Source organism: Leptonychotes weddellii, chromosome 3 (assembly GCF_054177405.1).
Source record: "Leptonychotes weddellii isolate Sample4059 chromosome 3, ASM5417740v2, whole genome shotgun sequence".
Taxonomy (NCBI): domain Eukaryota; kingdom Metazoa; phylum Chordata; class Mammalia; order Carnivora; family Phocidae; genus Leptonychotes; species Leptonychotes weddellii.
In genome coordinates, this window is record NC_138371.1 from 39,605,781 (window position 1) to 39,623,586 (window position 17,806).

Sequence of the window (17,806 nt, forward strand, 5' to 3'; positions counted from 1 at the left end):
ACAACCACACCTTTGATAGGGAAGTGAGTTGCCTGAGGTCCTGCATCTAATAAGAGGTATCATACCCCCCCTGGCCAGCATATTTGCTTTAGGCACATCTTTATTAAACGCCTACCAGGGTGGGGAGAGAGCCACAGATTTGGAGTCACCCGCCCAGGTAAAATAATTTGAAGTGCAAAATCAAATTCCTATAGAAGGTGTGCCAAAGGGTGGGTTTGTGTCCATTTCTACTGGTATTTGTGATGGTAACTAGCTTTATAGTCCCACTATATCCTTGCTTTTCTTTGGAAGGAAATTCGTGAAGTAGACATGACTTCATGCCTGCACGTACATGCTTGACCGCAAGCATGCATAGCTTTTCCATACCCTGCTTGAAAATCCAGACCCCTTCCTCAGAGGCCTGGTAGGACAAGATTCCCATATACCCACTCTGCATATTATTGGCTGTGCACTGGTGTAAATCTTAAGTTATGCTGTGGTAATGGGAGGCTCTTCATTTTCCTCATAGATGTTAGGACTTCCTTAAATCAGGGTTTTGTTTTCATTCCCCTAGAACTGCTATGTAAAAATTGACTTACAGTTATCCAAAGAGGTAGCATTACTTTATCTTTTGAAATTATATTTAACAATGTTGTTTCAATCTTTATTTTTTTTTAAAGAAAGAAAAAGGAATGCTTTTTCTTTTTTTTTCTTGTGTATTTCTTGTTGATTTCTTGACTGTTTAAATTTTTTTTTATTAACATATAATGTATTTTTTGTTTCAGGGGTATGTTGTTTCAATCTTTAAATTATTACTGAGATTTAAGAGTTTTTGTACTAGTTTTATTATTCATAGTAGGCCAAGAAGAAAATCTGTTTTAAAAGGTATGGGACAAAAATAATTCATTTTAGCATTTGAATCACAAAATGTAAAATACCAGTTTAAAATTCTTTGAGTTAAATTACAAATGTCCTGTATTTCTTTTTTTTTTTTAAGATTTATTTACTGGGGCGCCTGGGTGGCTCAGTGGTTAAGCGTCTGCCTTCGGCTCAGGTCATGATCCCAGGGTCCTGGGATCGGGCCCCGCCTTGGGCTCCCTGCTCGGCAGGGAAGCCTGCTTCTCCCTCTCCCACTCCCCCTGCTTGTGTTCCCTCTCTCTCTGTCTCTCTCTCTGAAATAAATAAATAAAATCTCAAAAAAAAAAAAAAGATTTATTTATTTATTTTAGAGTGAGAGGACCTGAGAGCAGTGGGAGGGTTAACAGGAGAGGGAGAGACTCTCAAGCAGACTCCCCACTGAGCTCAGAGTCCATTGTGGGGCTCAACCTCATGACCCTGAGATCATGACCTGAGCAAAAATCAGGAGTCAGACGCCCAACCTACTGAGCCGCCCAGGCACCCCAAAAGTACTGTATTTCTAAGAGAGCAACTTTTGGAGGGTTCTTGGGATTTGTCTGAAAGCAAATCTAATGAAGTAATGGTTTCCATTTTTTATTCGATAAAAGTGCAGATTCATCTCAAAGTCATATTATGTGCCTGGCACTGTTCTGGAGATACAGCCGTGAACAGTCTGCCCACCCTCCAAATTCTTCCCTTCACGTGGGGAAAACAGACAGTAATCAAAATAAAAGAAAATATATGGTGGGTTAGCCGGTGGTAAGTGCTATGGAGGGGAACACATCAGGGGGTAGGGATAGTGTTTTATGAGGTGAGAAGTGATGTCAGTTTAAGTAAGGTGTCCAAAAAGACTTCCCTGATATGTTGTTGACATTTGAGCAAAAGGCCTGAAGATGTGTTTTCTGGAGAAGAGAAAAAAACAAAACAAAACCTTAATAAAAAAACAGACTTCCGAATATAAATACCATTTAAATAATATATTTCAGAGACAAATTATGTTTTAGATTAAGTAAGATATTTAAAAGAAGCATAATGCTAGATATGCCTTCTTTGGAACTGTGATCTTCCATTCCTGACTTTGGTTTTGTGCTCTGTTTCCTTGTAGGATGTCCCAGTGGTATGAGCTTCAGCAGCTTGACTCCAAATTCCTGGAGCAGGTTCACCAGCTCTATGATGACAGTTTTCCCATGGAAATCAGACAGTACCTGGCACAGTGGCTAGAAAAACAAGACTGGTAAGGGAAGCTCACTGGAAGATTTTCTATGCTTTTAAAGAGATTAAGTGACTTGGAGCCACATTGGCTAAGAGATGAATCTCACTGTAGCCATTTGGATTATCTGTTGTAAAAAAATGTGTTGGTCTGAAAACTGGTGTTTTATCTCTACAAAGCTAACTGTGTTAGTCATTAAGTACTTTTATGTAGTTTTACCCGTTTAATTATGGTGTAGACTCCTAAATGCTTTGGACAAGTTGGATAATGCTGGCGCCAATTATTTTCCGCATTAGGATCCAGGTTAGAGAAAGAAGTAAGTTAAAAGAAATAATGATAGCCGAATTATGGTAAAGCATTGATTAGAAATAGGAAGAAGGTAATAAAATTAGGGGGATATCTCTAAAAACTGATATGTATTCTACTTTAAAATTTACTATTTGCTGATTGCAAAAATTTTAAATGACATACAAAGTAAAGGTCCCTATTTTTTTCCCCTCCAGAGATAATTACCATTAACAGTTTCATGCAGAATCTGAGTTCTGGAATTTTTCATGATTGTACAAACTGCTGTTAAAAGCTAAGTCAGTCTGAAAAGAAGAAAAAAAACCTAAGAGAACGCTTAAAATTTGGTTTCTTAAATAGTTGTCATTAGGAAAGCGATGGTTATTTTGTCTGTTTAAAGTAGTATCTAAAATAAAATGTATAAGGGGCGCCTGGGTGGCTCAGATGGTGGGGCATCTGCCTTCGGCTCAGGTCATGATCTCAGGGTCGTGGGATCGAGCCCCGCGTCGGGCTCCCTGCTTGGCGGGGAGCCTGCTTCTCCCTCTCCCTCTACTGTTCCCCCTGCTTGTGCTCTCTCGCTCTCTCTGTCAAATAAATGGATAAAATCTTTAAAAAAATAAATGAATAAAATAAAATGTGTAAATTTTAAATCTCCCAGGGAGCATGCTGCTAATGACGTTTCATTTGCCACCATCCGTTTTCATGACCTCCTGTCACAGCTGGATGATCAGTATAGTCGTTTTTCTTTGGAGAATAATTTTTTGTTGCAGCATAACATAAGGAAAAGCAAACGTAATCTTCAGGTATGACCTGGTTTTTGCATTTCAGTCAAAATGTTCCCAAGCCTATATAAGAGTATTTTTTTCATGGAGCAAATACTATTGAGTTGAGCGTGCATTCTTTGGTATTTTTAAAAGTTTCAGAGATGGCAAATAAACTCTCTTTGTATAGCTAATATTTTATAGCATGAGCAAAGTAAAAAATTGATTTATTTTGTAAACACATAAAGAATTCTCAGATTTAAGTGTATCACCTGTTAGGTGTCAGTAATTCTGAGAGAAATGTGATGCGTTGTCGAAATTGAAACCCAAGGAAAAGGGTTACATTTTAAAAGCCGTGAGCTGTACTAACATGTAGAAACTCAAAGGAACTTTAGTGATGAGTCCAGTCTAAGCCCTTGGTATACAGATGAGGAATAAATCCAGAAAGGTTTGATGTCCCTGAGGCCTGATACAGTCAGTGAATTGGAACTAGGCTCCACCTTTCCTTGCTTTTGGAGGAGTTGCCCTCCCATGGAAGAGAAAGTCAGAAGGAGTCCCAGGCAGAAGAGAATAGGCTACAGAGTTTCGGGAGTTTTTGAAAAGTACTCCCTTCAGCCTGGTTACCATATTTACCTGTGTAGTAACAGAACTTTTCTGTCTCCATGGAGGTGAGAGCGATCATTTTCTTGTTTCATACAACACAACCAAACTGTTCAACTTAGGTAGTTAGAAGCTTTTTCTTCCTTTGTGAACATATCTATGATTTTATAATACCAGTGACAGGGGAAGTCAGATGAAATACAGGAATTTGCTCTCCTACAGACTTCGCCTGAACATACCTGTTACAAAGGGCCGCGATTGCCAATATTTTGACCCTGCTTTGACAAGGAGATAGAAAAACTGAAAAGAATATCTTTGATCAAATTCAAAACAGAGACCAACAGATAAATTAATTGAGAAATATCATAGGTAGTTTCTGTATCATTTGCATTTTCTCAGGATCCTAATGGAACATAAACGGCTTCAAGAACAACAGAAATTAAAGTAAAACTATTAGAGAAACCGTGTATGAAGATACTTGGTTTTTTAATCAAGAAATAATTTAGGTACCTGCACTTATTGGAAAGCTTTTGTCATAATTTATTAAAAGAATATTTTGATTTTACCAAAAATAGCTTGTATAGAATTTAATTAATACAAGATGAGGCTTTTCAGTGGATAGGAAGAAATACAATTTATAATATACAATGGCTTAATCATTCTGAAATTTGTATTTATTTTAACAACCCACATCTAGGATAACTTTCAGGAAGACCCAATACAGATGTCTATGATCATCTGTAACTGTCTGAAGGAGGAAAGGAAGATCCTGGAAAATGCCCAGAGATTCAATCAGGTACTTTTTTTCTAATGGAAAACTGAAGATCATAGTAAAATAAAAATTCATTCATTTATCCAACTAATATTAACAACATCCTATGCAAGGCAGTAGTGAATAGCCCTCTGATTTTATAGCCCCAGGAAATGGCAAAAATCAGATATGGAGATTTTGTAGACCCAGGCTTTAAGAAAGGACTATAATCTAATGGAAATCATTCTGGTGATGGAGAGAGTTAATATGTAAACAAAATATTTTCAGATAGTGATGATTCCTATGCAGATACCAAAGCAGGATACTGTGATACAGTAATGGAGTATCAGGGGTGGGGCTATGTCTTTAGATCAGGGTGAGGAACCTTCTCTGAGGCTGGGGCAGGGAAGGAAGCAGGCAGGCTGAGGGAGAGGAAGTGGAAGTGTACTCAGGAAAGGTGCAGTTGGTAGAGGTAAGAAGAAGTAGGCAGATTACGTTTGGGACATGGTACCAATGGGGCTTATATTGAAGGATCAGATGTGGGAGTGAGGGAAAGTGAAAAACGAGAGATGACTTGATGGGTTGCGACTTGAATCACTTGGAGATATTGTCCATCGAGCTGGGGAGGAAAGAAAAGATAGGAGGAGGGCTTTTGCAAGACATAGTACATTTTGGAGGGAAGAACAAGTTGATGGGAAAATCAAGACCTTTGTTTTGAATAGGATCAAGTTACCTCTTAAATATATAAGACATCCAAACAGGGAATGAGTCAGATTTGTTTTAGCACCAAGATTTCTGATCATGGTTTTACTAATACTCATACAAACCTTCCTGGCGATCAGGGTTCAGATTTTTCAAATTGCCATGGCATCTGTTTACTCCCTTTTTGAGTGATGGGGTGCTGGGAACCACCCAGAAGGCAGTGAGACTATAGTTGTGAAACCCTTGTGTGGGTTGTTCAGCTAAGACCCTTCCAATATGAGGGGGAGAATGCCAGAGTGTTAGAATTTAAGTAGCAGGGGTGAATGCCATTCTCTGTGCACATTCTGGGCATTTGATCCAGTCCTTGTGAATCTGCTGCTTCCCTGGGCATTTAGTTCCTAGCACACGGGAAGCACCTTGCTGCACTAAGCATTTAGAGAGACGCATTATTTGTTCTTAACTCAAGCTAGTTCATCTGGTACCTGGCCTAGTGAACAGAAGTGCATATCAGTGCTGGCTGCCTGGTCTCCTCTGCAGGAGGTATGCTTGTCTTCAACATGCATTCTGCACCTGGGAGATTTTCAGCAGGACATTTTGATTGTGTGGGATTTTCATCTTAACAACACTATGCAGTGGGCTGGCCACGCCTGTATCTCAAACTTGAGAGGACCGCCAAGAGCAGAGACAGGCAGAAGAACAAACTTTCCACCTTGTCACCCAAGCATTTCTCTCCTCACATTTGGCCCTGAGGCCCAGAGTTGGCATTGGGAGGCAGAGTAGGGGAATGCTCCTCTCCCAGATCAGCCTACTCTCCTGAGTATGCTTTGGGTCTTGAAGGCTTGCCAGCATTTTTCTCCCCTTTAAAAAATGTAGGTAATCTGGAGAGAGGATCATTTTAAGCCTCTCAGAAGACACCTGAGTTATCAGTGAACACCTGTAAGGAGGTTTAGTTGATTGTCCAGCTAAGAACAAGAGAACAAGGCCTTCTTCACCAATACAGTTAGACAAGAGAGAAGCATGAGAGGCACAGGAATCAAAGGCAACATCATAGAGATATCGGCTCTCCCTGAGATATTCATAATTTTAACATGATCCCAATAGAAGTAACAAGTTTCTTTCTGAAGCTGTGAAAGTCATCAGGAAAATAAATGTGCAAGAATAGCAAAGAAACTCGTGAAAAAGCACAGCAATAAGATGGGCCCCGCCCTATTAGATATATCCCAAACCCTCCACGGTCAAACACTGTTCAGGGGTTCGGGTTTAGGAAGAGAAAGACCCATGGGAAATCAGAGAAAATCTAGAACTTAAACCCAGGTACGTAAGGAACTTTGTGTGATAAAAATGGCAAGTCAAATCTCTGGGGAAAACATGAAGTTTTCACTAAGTGTTGAGACTAGTGGACAGCCAATTGGAAAAAAGTTAAAATGGTACCCACACTTCTTCACAGTAAACACAAGAATAAACTTCAAATGGATTAGAGATCTAAAGGTAGAAAAAAAGAAAAAAAAAAAGAAACCACGTAAGTGCTAGGTTAAAAATGGGTGAACTCCTCTCTAATCTGTCAATACGGAAAGGCTTTCTAATAGGGAAAATCCAGATATAAAAGAAGAAAGTACCAGTAAGTTTGAATATGTAAAAATACCCACATAGAATCCATGCTTGTAGGACTCCGTAAGAAAGGTCAATGGGCACAGTTTTTGCCATGGGAGGGGCTTTAAATCTAAACAAAATAGCATCTTTCTAGAATCTAATCCATATGAAAACAGTCTCATGTTTACCACTCTACCACCTGGGTCTAGGATGTTGTCTGACCTTGACTTAATACCTAGTAAGTCATGCTATGTGAAAAAACCATGGAACGCCTTAAATAAGGAACAAACACAGAGAGGCTGCTACGTCTGAGTCTTCAGAAAGGATGAGGACTGAATATTCTGTGTGTCTGGGTTGAGAGTCATTATTACTTTCGAGTAGCACATATTCATTGAAGTCCTTAATGGCAGTGCTGTCCAATTCCGATAGGTCTCTGGATCGCCTGGGATCTTGTCAAAATGGGGCTTCTGCTTCAGTAATCAGATTAGGCACTGAGACTCTGCATTTCTGGCAAGCTCCCAGGTGGTGAGGTGCTGCTGGTCTGGGGACCACACCGGGAATCGCATGGCTTTACGACAAGTAAATACAGGGTTAATAGGAATAATCTTGTCTACAAAATTTGAGAAACCCTGAAGTAAACTTCTTATGTGGTACCACGCAACTGTATGAATTAATGGAAAATTCCAGAAATATTCTGTTTATAGTAGGCACGAACTGAGCCTAGTCTTTCTGTAGCCTTTTTAATAGTTTGCCAGCATTTTCCAGAGCCTTGAGAACCGAGTTATTTCTTGTCAACACTCATGTGGGAAGCTTGTAGGAAGTTTTGGAAGGTCTGGGAGGTAGGTGGTGCACAGGGTATGGACTCGACTTTGGAGAGTAACCATCCAGTAACTCTGCCAGAGGAAATAATAGTTGTTAACCCCTGTCCCTCCCATTCCAGGCACAGTCGGGGAATATTCAGAGCACGGTGATGTTAGACAAACAGAAGGAGCTTGACAGCAAAGTCAGAAACGTGAAGGATAAAGTTATGGTGAGTACTGAGTCAATATATGTTTAGCCTCTAACTTTTTTTGTAAGACGGAAAGCGTTTCAGTGGCTCAAGCGTAAAGGTGGTTAACTGATTTCAGCTTTTAAGTAGTTGAGAAGAAGAGTTTTGCCGAAATTCCAAACCATACGTAAACAAATTAGTTAAACCAACGAGCAGATAGACTTTTATGGCCCCTGTTACAGCTTCAAACATTGAGCTTATCTCTTTCTTCCTTGCTGAGATTGTGCAGTAACTGTTGACTTTGCCCCATCACCCAATAAACTAGATGTTGCTACTCAAAATAGTCTTTGATGTCTGTGCTTCTTAAATTGGGGTGTTGCTGGGTTACACAGAGCCCCAGGACAAACATGGCCCATCTTTCTCAAGCACCTGTTTTATTCTAAGACTGGGAAGGGGAACATTAAAGTAGAAATCAAGTGAGCCCCGTCTGAAAATAACCATCTTTTCCTCTTAAAAAAATTATTATATACTTATTAAGGAAATAGAGATTATTATGTATGTGATTAGAATTTTGCAGATGGAATCCATCTTTGAGGAAGCAGGATTGTTACCCTGGTTTTCTGAGTCCTATAGAAACAATAATCTATTTCTCAAAGTCTTTGGAAGCTGATCAGTGGGAAAACCTGTTTATGTCTTTATTTGTAGTGTATAGAGCATGAAATCAAGACCCTAGAAGATTTACAAGATGAATATGATTTTAAGTGCAAAACCTTGCAGAACAGAGGTAAGAATTAACGTTTAAAGCAGTGCCCATTGGCTGTCCTTTTTTATGTTGACACTAAATGAAGAAGGCAAGTATGTCTTCATATTTGCCAAATGCTTTATGGCTCTGAATTGATAGTCTTGGCTTCTTGATGATGCAAGCCAGGGTCTTAACCTCTGTACTGTTGACATTTTGAGCCAGATAATTTTTTGTTGTGAGGGGCTGTCCTGTGCCTTATAGGATGTTTAGCAGCATCCCTGACTTTTAGCCACCAGATGGCAGTAGAACTATTCCCTCATCCCCAGCGGTGACAGACAAAACTGTCTCCAGACACAGGGCTGGGGGACTGGGGTGGGGGGGTAGGACGCGGCGGTGGCCAATATCACCCCCCTGTCGATAACCACGGGTTATGTGTTACTCACTTTACTTACTGTACCTAGCCCACTGATTGACACAGACCAACAGGTGTGTGGAGTTTCCCTGCTTGAAGCCCCTTCAAACGTCTCCGCTCCATATGATTGCTGTAACCCTAGTGATCACTTGGAGGATACCAAGGTTAATCTGGAGAGATTATTAGGATAATTTAGGGAATAGTATGAGAGAAAGGGACCCCAACTACTCCTTCCTAATTGTGTACTTCTCTTACAAAGCTGCACATACACTCTGTATAAATTTTTTACCTGGGATTTTGAATTTTGTCACTTATATTCATTCAGGTAATATTGTGACAGTGATTTAAGAGCCAGATGGTACTGTTTCCAGTTCACATGGGTCATTGAAAACAAGTACTTTGTTTCAGTTTATCCAGTTTTTAAACTTAGGACATTATTTTTTGTTTTGTTCAGTAAAAATTAAAGACCAAACTTTGATCTGTCACCAGATAGCATTTGGATTATATTTCTTCTAAGTGTATGTGAATCTTGGATTTAGTTGGTTTTGGTTTTTTTAACATTTATATTTTTTCTGCCATCTCTCCCAATTCACAGAGCATGAAACCAATGGCGTGGCAAAGAATGATCAGAAACAAGAACAGATGTTAATCCAGAAGATGTATTTAATGCTTGACAATAAGAGAAAGGTAGTGATTCACTTTCCAGAATAACGTGTTGCTTTTATCACAGACTATAAATAATGGATTTGAAGTTTAGGATAGAGGAAAAATTATTTTTATAACCACTTGGCTTAGAGCCCCAGTTGAGATATTTGTTTTGCTTTAAAAAAAAATATTTTTAAATTCAGTGATTAAAGATGAATTGACTTCACTTTGTCTCTTCCTCTCCCTTTAGGAAGTAGTTCACAAAATAATAGAGTTGTTGAATGTCACAGAACTTACCCAGAAAGCCCTGATTAATGATGAGCTGGTGGAATGGAAGCGGAGACAGCAGAGTGCCTGTATTGGGGGGCCCCCCAATGCTTGTCTTGATCAGCTGCAGAACTGGTAAGATTCTCCAAATTTGACTGGCCGACCCCATGAACTCATGAAGTGCACATTCGAGTTGTTGTTAGTTGAAAGGACCCCGTCCAAACTTTGGATTGGACTTTAATGTAGTCCAGCCTCTTCTTGCTCTGGAAACACTTGAAAAGCACACATTTTTCATGCCTGTGGCCAAGTTCAGCCAGGTTCTGCTTGGCTTGGAGCTCTCCTCTCCCTACTGTGCCTGTCCCGTGGGATGCGTCATTTGTGCCAAAACACTGGTGACATAGTCGTCACATAACACATTTAACAGCGTGAACCCTAATGTTTTATTAAAAACAAAATAGCATGAGACAGTTTCCAGGCTTCCATGGAATAATAGTTTGGACCATTCATTCACTCATCTGTCTAGTGAACCCTTATTAAATGCTGTATGCCAGGCACTGGGCTAGGACCTGTGTCCTCACCAGCAAGGAGCTCTCCGTGTGGAGGCGGAAGGTAGATGCCCTCATTCTGTGTGGTAAAAGGTTGCCAGTGCTCTAATGAAGGGCTGCCCAGAGTTCTGTGGAGGACGAGGGAAGGAGTTACCAGGAGAGGTTTCTGAGAGGAAGTCATCTTGCACCGACTTGAGACTGAAGAGGAGTCCTTCCTGGAGACCAGGGAGGATACCAGCAGGGACAGAGGAGAGGAGAGGCTGGGCGTGAGAGGGGGCCTGCAGTACCCCGTACTGGATGGCTGCAGAAGGGGGTGCCCGCAAGGGCGGGAAGAAGGGTGGAGGCGGCAGGAAGCTGGAGCCTGGTTGAGGAGGCTCTCGCACGGTGCGAGGAACGGGACTTTATCCAGTGGGTGCCAATGAGCCAGGCGGGCTTTTTGTTTAAGTGGAGGCTCACTTCTCGGGGTTTTTTTTTTTTTTTTGCTTAGGTCACTCTGGCAGCGATCTGGAGGATAGACTAGAGACAGAAGGGCCAGCTGGGTGACTGTGAGCATACTAGTGTCGTCCGGGGGAGGGCCGACAGACCAGAGTGGATGGCAGAGGTGGATCAGAGTGGAGGTGAGGGGATGGTAGCCTGGAAGAGTTCCCAAGCACCCAAGGACCAGAGATCTCAGGAGGTTCTCTGAATTGCTACTCTTAAAAATATTCACGATTAATACTTAGCCATTCATTTTTATTCTGTGAATCGTCTGCTCGTATTCCAAGTTTCTTGTTGGTTAGAGCAGAGCTTCCCAGCCCAGTGTGCCCCCATGGGCCTTGAGAGGCCCTGACACCCCCCCCCCCCAAGCCCTCCCGCTGCCTAGGCAGGCCCTGGGCTGTCTGGAGCCCCCTCATGGTCATTTAGGCCACAGCGAGCCTCTTCCAGAGCCACAAATGCCCTCCGGGGGCCCCCCACTGTGCTGTCCACAGATTGTCTTGTTCTCGTGTGTGCCATGGCCTGAACAAAGTTGGGAAGCACTGGCTTAGGATACCTTTGGAGCTCGCCCACCTGCCATCAGCCTGCCTCTCCTTTCACGGCCAAGGGCTGCGCCATGGGTGCTTTGAACTGGATTCAGGAAATGAAACCATGAAGCAAGGGAGATGTGTTTCATTGGAAGAAGGTTTTCCTCTGTCACTACTCCAGGGAGTTAAGCCACAGTCCCACAGCCTGACTTGGCGCAGAGGCCCTTTACTGGCAGGAAGGAGGAACCTGAAGGCAATCGCTAATTTCCTCCTTGGTTTATATTTTGAGTATCTAGACTTGAGCGTCTTGCCGCCTTCTTTCGGTTCAGTAAAACGGTAACCTTTGTTCTCTATTCTCCTAACTGGGGCCTGTCATTCCCTCACCGTGTGGCTTCCGCAGCTTCCAGGCTGCTCTCTTGCTCCTCTGTGTCCTGATACAGCACCTGCCTGGGCTCCTCGCTGCCTCCGGCATCACTCCTGACGGTGTTTCCTTTGCTGTGTCCCCTGCCTCTGCCTTCCTCTTTGCCTGGTCCCTTTAAATCCCAGTCATCATGCAGGTCAGTAGAAATCACGGATCCCAAGCAGACCCCACCTCCGTATGTCTGGGCTGTAATCTGTTGGTTTCTTCTCCCCAGATAACACTCTTTAACGGCAAGGTGAACCTTGTTCTCTGTGCAGAGTGTGGCCGCACAGATAAGGTCAGGTGCTGCCTGGGGAGACCACTTGTGGGTTTCCGCGATTCCCTGTAACCCAGGCAGCTTTGAGACTGCTTCTGATCGAGGCCCCTGTGTTTGTACCTTCCCAGGTTCACCATAGTTGCGGAGAGTCTGCAGCAGGTTCGTCAGCAGCTTAAAAAGCTCGAGGAATTGGAACAGAAATACACCTATGAACACGACCCTATCACAAAAAACAAGCAAGGGCTATGGGACCGCACCTTCAACCTTTTCCAGCAGCTCATTCAGAGGTAACTTGAGGGAGACTCATTTGCATCTTCTGCAACTGTTTTATTTACCCAGGTGAAAATTTCATGGTGATTCAGATCGTTTAAAAGTTTAATAGGTTATGGACATGTTTTCAGGGCAGCCACCTCTTCCTAAATTCCTTGTCCCTACCATTGGCTCTTCATTCTTGGGGCCACCTAGCCTGGTAACTTGTCCATTTTACTCCTCCTTCGCCTGGGGCCAGTATGTGCAGAGACCTGTCAAGTCTGTCCTGGTGCTGTTTGTCCCCTCCTTCCCACTCCAAGGCCTCATCATCCTCCTTCAGGCTCTCAGATCCTCTTGCTGAACTTGTGCATAGTCGCCTCCCAAGTGGTTCCCTCCTCAGCCCCTGCCTCCCTAGTCCCTGTGACGCTGTGCTTCCCAGAGCAGAGTCCAGCCTTGTTCTTTGTCACCGGCTTGCCCAGGTGGAGCCCCTCAGCTGGACACTTGTACCCCACCTCCCCAGCCTGGCCCCAGCTGGCCGCTCCAGGGTGAGCTTCCCCACACACCTCATTTCCAGGCAGACCGCGTCCGCACCGAATCCAGTCACTTCGCCCTGCCTCTCCTTGGTCCCCCGCCCCACAGCCGCCTTCTTTGAACCTCATCTCGACATTGTTTCCTCCTGAAAGTTTCAGCTTATATCTTGTCATGAAATCTTCCCAGAGTTCCCAAACATGTTACCTCCCTTCTAGATCCTCATGGCTCAGTCTTTATTCTTCTCCCATTCTGGATTCATTATGTAGTTGTGTATGTATTTCTGTCGTCTGTGACATAAATTGGAAGTTCTTGGAAGACAGAGATGTGCCTTTGTCGTCTTTTTTCCTCCACAAGGACCTGGCGCAGTGCCTTGTCCATGGGCAGGTGTTCCAAATATGCTTAGTAGATAAATAAATGGCACTGGGTAGAAGAATAGGGTTTATATTGCAATTTTTTTTGTGTGCTAACGTGACATAATAAAAAAATATCCTCGGTTCCCTGTGGCTAATGTCCAAACAGGGATACCTCAGTGCTGTATTTGAAATAGTCAAGGATACTTATTTACTTGGGTTTTGGGATGCAAATGTGATCCTTTCTTAAATGAAAATTCATAGTTGGAAATGTTTATTAGATAGTAAGTATTACTAAACAATTTTACTAGAAGGACAGTTTTCCAAAGGGTCCCGAAATATCCATGTCAAATTATGGTAGTAAGCAATGTGTTACATGGTTCGTTTTCAACTGTAGTGAAATTTCTTTTTATTTTTTGTTTTTGGTTATTTTTATTTTTAAATTGAGATATGAGTGGCATACAACATTACATTAGGTTCAGGTGTACAACATAACGATTTGATATTTGTATATGTTGCAAAGTGATTGCCACAGTTAAGTCCAACTAGGAAATCTGGTTCTTCATGCAAATTCGTAAATGAACATAACCCAACTCAAGGTTTTCATTGTCGAAGGTGCCACGGGTCGTCACCACAACTACTCTGATCTCACGTTGAGTGAAATGTGGTGTGGAGATTTCTGTGCTGACTAGCAAACCTCACTTTATTCGCCAACTTGTTCAAATCTTCCGAACCGAGTTTTAGCTTGTGCCCTCGAACCCCCTCTCCTGTGTCGGGAAGACAGTTTGTACTGCCTCAGCCTTAATAGAAATGCTAATCTGCACTTTGCTTGGAATTTACAGCTCATTTGTGGTGGAAAGACAACCTTGCATGCCAACTCATCCTCAGAGGCCGCTGGTCTTGAAGACCGGGGTCCAGTTCACCGTGAAGTTGAGGTAACCAAGAAAAGATGGAAACGTTGTGCCTCGTGCCATGAAGTTAGCACCCCTCACTTCTTTCACAACAGTCACGGAGGGTGCTTTAGAGGAACAGTTTTGTAGTAGGCATTTCAGTGTGAATTCTTATTCGGAATATCTTATTTAGAATATTAAAAGAAATAGGAATATATCGTGTATTTATGTATACACACGCACACGCGATCCTCCCACTGTAAGTGTAAAGCACATTCACTGTAAAAAGGAATGCAAGAAGGCAGAACTGCCCCTAGTAGACGCGAAAGTTCCCAGCAGTCGTGTGCCTTCCTGAGTAGAAGCTTGTAACCTGTGCTTTACGTAGCTCCGAGACCACATGCAGTGTGTGAACATGGACTCATGACACGTCTCTTTTTCTGGTGAATGGGTTCATAGCTTTCATCACTGTTTCAAAGTTGTCCGTGATCTAAATATCTGTAGACCACTGTGGTAAATAGCCTAGTGTCAGTCCTCCCTCGCAGAATTCTGTCCATGTCTACACAAATACAGAAATAAATAAAGTTGCGTGTGTGTGTATATATACACTATATTTTCATACATAGATACATACACACACACATACATAATATCATGTACAGGATTTTATTTTTAAAAACTAGGGTTCTGACCTGTTTTACTCCTTGATCATAAATTGCAGAAGTGTTTCCACATGAGAACATAGGGCTGTCCTTTATTGAATGGCAAATTTCTTTAGCTGTTCTGCTGATGAGCACCTGGACTTGCCTTCAGAGTTGGCCTTAGTCCTTTCTCCTGGGGTGCTGCTGAGTTAGGTCCCGGCTGAGGCCCCCTGGCTGCTCGTGTTACGGCACCACACCCACGCACCCGCAGGGACCGGGAACTCACAGCTGGAAGGGGCATGAGAAGCCCGGTCCCAGCCACCTGCCCCATTAAGCGGAGCAGACCAGCGAGGGGCTCCTGCCCGAGGTCTCCCGCTCATCAGGGAAGATACACACACGTCTTAGTCCAGCATTCCTTCCTTCCATCTTTCCATACCACCCTGGAATGACTATAGATGTTAACCTCTTTTTCCTGATTATGGGTCGGAGTTCTTAGTTTTTCCCAACGGAACAAACATTAGATAAAAGTTTTAATTAAAAATACACATTTGCTATTTTTTGCCCATATAACTGTCCCAAAGTAGAAATTTTGATAAAACCCAGTGTTGGCAAGGCTGTATAGGGAAGCAGGTACCCTCACTCACATTTGGTGGGAATGGAAAAGCTGCTGCTTTCTATCAGAATTTAGTGTGACAGTATTGCCCCAGCAATTCCACAGTTAGGAATTTATGCTGCAAATACACTTAAAAGAAATCCAAGTAGACATACATGGATGTCGATTCCATTGTTTGTCATAACTGGAGGGAGCGGAGGTTATTGAAATGTTTATCAATAGGGAATTGGCATAATAAATAAACTGTAATAGATAATTTTATTTTTAGGATTGGCTTCATTTTATTTTATTTTTTTTTAATTTTATTATGTTAATCACCATACATTACATCATTAGTTTTTGATGTAGTGTTCCATGAGTCATTGTTTGTGCATAACACCCAGTGCTCCATGCAGCACGTGCCCTCTTTAATACCCATCACCAGGCTAACCCATCCCCCCACTCCCCTCCCCTCTAGAACCCTCAGTTTGTTTCTCAGAGTCCATCGTCTCTCATGGCTCGTCTCCCCCTCCGATTTCCCCCCTTCATTTTTCCCTTCCTACTGTCTTTTTTTTTTTTTTTTAACATATAATGTAGTATTTGTTTCAGAGGTACAGGTCTGTGATTCATCAGTCTTACACAATTCACAGTGCTCACCATAGCACATACCCTCCCCAATGTCTCTCACCCAGCCACCCCATCCCTCCCGCCTGCCACCACTCCAGCAACCCTCAGTTTGTTTCCTGAGATTAAGAATTCCTCATATCAGTGAGATCATGTGATACTTGTCTTTCTCTGATTGACTTATAATAGATAATAATTAAAGTAATAATGACTTTTATTTTTCTTTCCAGACTGCTGGTGAAATTGCAAGAGCTGAATTATAATTTGAAAGTCAAAGTCTTATTTGATAAGTAAGATATCTTTAATATTATCTAAGATACATACACTATTGAAATGCTGGTTCTGTTAACCAAACAAGGACTGATGCACTGGGGTTATTTATAAGTGATCCCAAGAGGGTTACATTGATAGTTCCCATTCTGGGCACTGGGAGCGTCCCCTAGAGCTGATAGCAACATGCTGGTGCCTTTTTAGACTATAAACGAACGAAAGCATGAGTGTGTTTTATGCATATGAGCTTGTAATGATCAAGTCTCAGAGCAACCGGGCCTGGCCTACTGGCCCTCCTTCCTCCTAGGGCAGCCCCAGAGGAGGAGGGGCCCTTGGTCAAACACAAGGCTGAAGACCGTGATTCTGCAGCCATTGTGGAGTTGTTTCTGGAATGTAGTTGACAGCATTTTACAGGGAATGTGTGGGGCCTGCTGGATCCACCCCTGTCTCTTCTGGACAGTGGGGACCCAGGAATGGGCAGGATCTCTCACAGGGGTCTAAGTGGAGCCGTCCTACCCCATCTTACCCTGAGACCCTAGACCTGGACTAGCCCTGACCTAGCCACTGCCTCCTCTCCCCGCCCCCACCCTTGATATTTTTTAATGCTTTTGTGTGTAACATACTGGTTTAGCAAGTTTCAAAACCATTTATGATAATCCAAGTCATTTTCCTCTGGTGTTTTGTCTTTCCACTCTGTAACAATATTCTTCCCTGTACCTTTGTCTTTCCTGCCATCAGCTATGGTGTCTCTGTGTATCGGCTTTTGCTGCTTAACAAATCACCCCAAAACTTAGGGGCTTAAAGCCCAAAAGCTTATGATTTCACTTATTCTGTGAGCTGTAGGTGGTCTTTCTGGTCTGGGTCAGCTTGGTTGTTGCTGGGTGGTCCAGCGTGGGCTTGCTACATGTCTGAGGTCCTGGCTGGGATAACTGGACCCTTCTCCGTGGGGCTCTCAGGGGCTAGCCTGGGCTTTTTCGCATGGTGATGGCATTGCAGGTGGGTACGGATAGCAGGGTGCGAGGCCTGCTGGGGCAAGGCTTGGAGCTCGTACAGCATCCCTCCCATCCATTCTGTTGGCAGGACCCAGTCAGAGTCACCTGAGGTTCAAGGGACAGGGAAATACACTCGTATTTCTTGAAAGGAAGAGTGGTAGAGATTTTATGGCCGTTAGGCCATGCTCTATCTGTCTTCTCTTTTGGTTTGTTACGGCTCTTTTGTCTTTTCTCTCTGTTCCAGCTCTGGGTTTTCTTCTTAGCTCTGGCAAGGTGGCTTTGTGTCACGCTGTTCCTTTTACTTTAAGTTCTTCCTCGCCCTCCCGCCGCCCCCAGAACTGGGGAAAGTTGGTCACTCGCATAGCTAATGGTGATTGTCACTCACAGAAATGTTGAACTTCTAGTTGAGATCGGAAAGGCAGCTGACCCAGGTCCCTGTGAGTGTGCTAATGATTTCCGGGCTGTTCCTCTGCCTGACGGGTACATGTGAGTCCAGGACATGACAGAGTCATCACTGCATTGATGTTAAGAGGCCAGGTTGCTCAAGATTTAACCTCAGATTTAAAGCTTAAACTTGACAGTTTCCCCAAATAATTGACTATTCTGGTACCTTCATAA

At 42.9% G+C, this 17,806-nt stretch overlaps 1 protein-coding gene across 1 annotated transcript in view; it reads left to right on the top strand.

Moving 5' to 3' along the window:
- The window catches only part of STAT1 (signal transducer and activator of transcription 1), a 36,454-nt gene that overhangs the window by 1,694 nt on the left and 16,954 nt on the right, over positions 1-17,806 (top strand). Inside the window, exons 3-12 of the mRNA XM_031038604.2 lie at positions 1,982-2,110; positions 3,030-3,174; positions 4,430-4,528; positions 7,716-7,805; positions 8,469-8,547; positions 9,513-9,604; positions 9,813-9,964; positions 12,181-12,339; positions 14,025-14,117; positions 16,157-16,216. Of these exons, the coding sequence (XP_030894464.1) occupies positions 1,983-2,110; positions 3,030-3,174; positions 4,430-4,528; positions 7,716-7,805; positions 8,469-8,547; positions 9,513-9,604; positions 9,813-9,964; positions 12,181-12,339; positions 14,025-14,117; positions 16,157-16,216 (1,097 nt within the window). The 5' untranslated portion in view covers position 1,982. The remainder of the gene's footprint in view (positions 1-1,981; positions 2,111-3,029; positions 3,175-4,429; positions 4,529-7,715; positions 7,806-8,468; positions 8,548-9,512; positions 9,605-9,812; positions 9,965-12,180; positions 12,340-14,024; positions 14,118-16,156; positions 16,217-17,806) is intronic.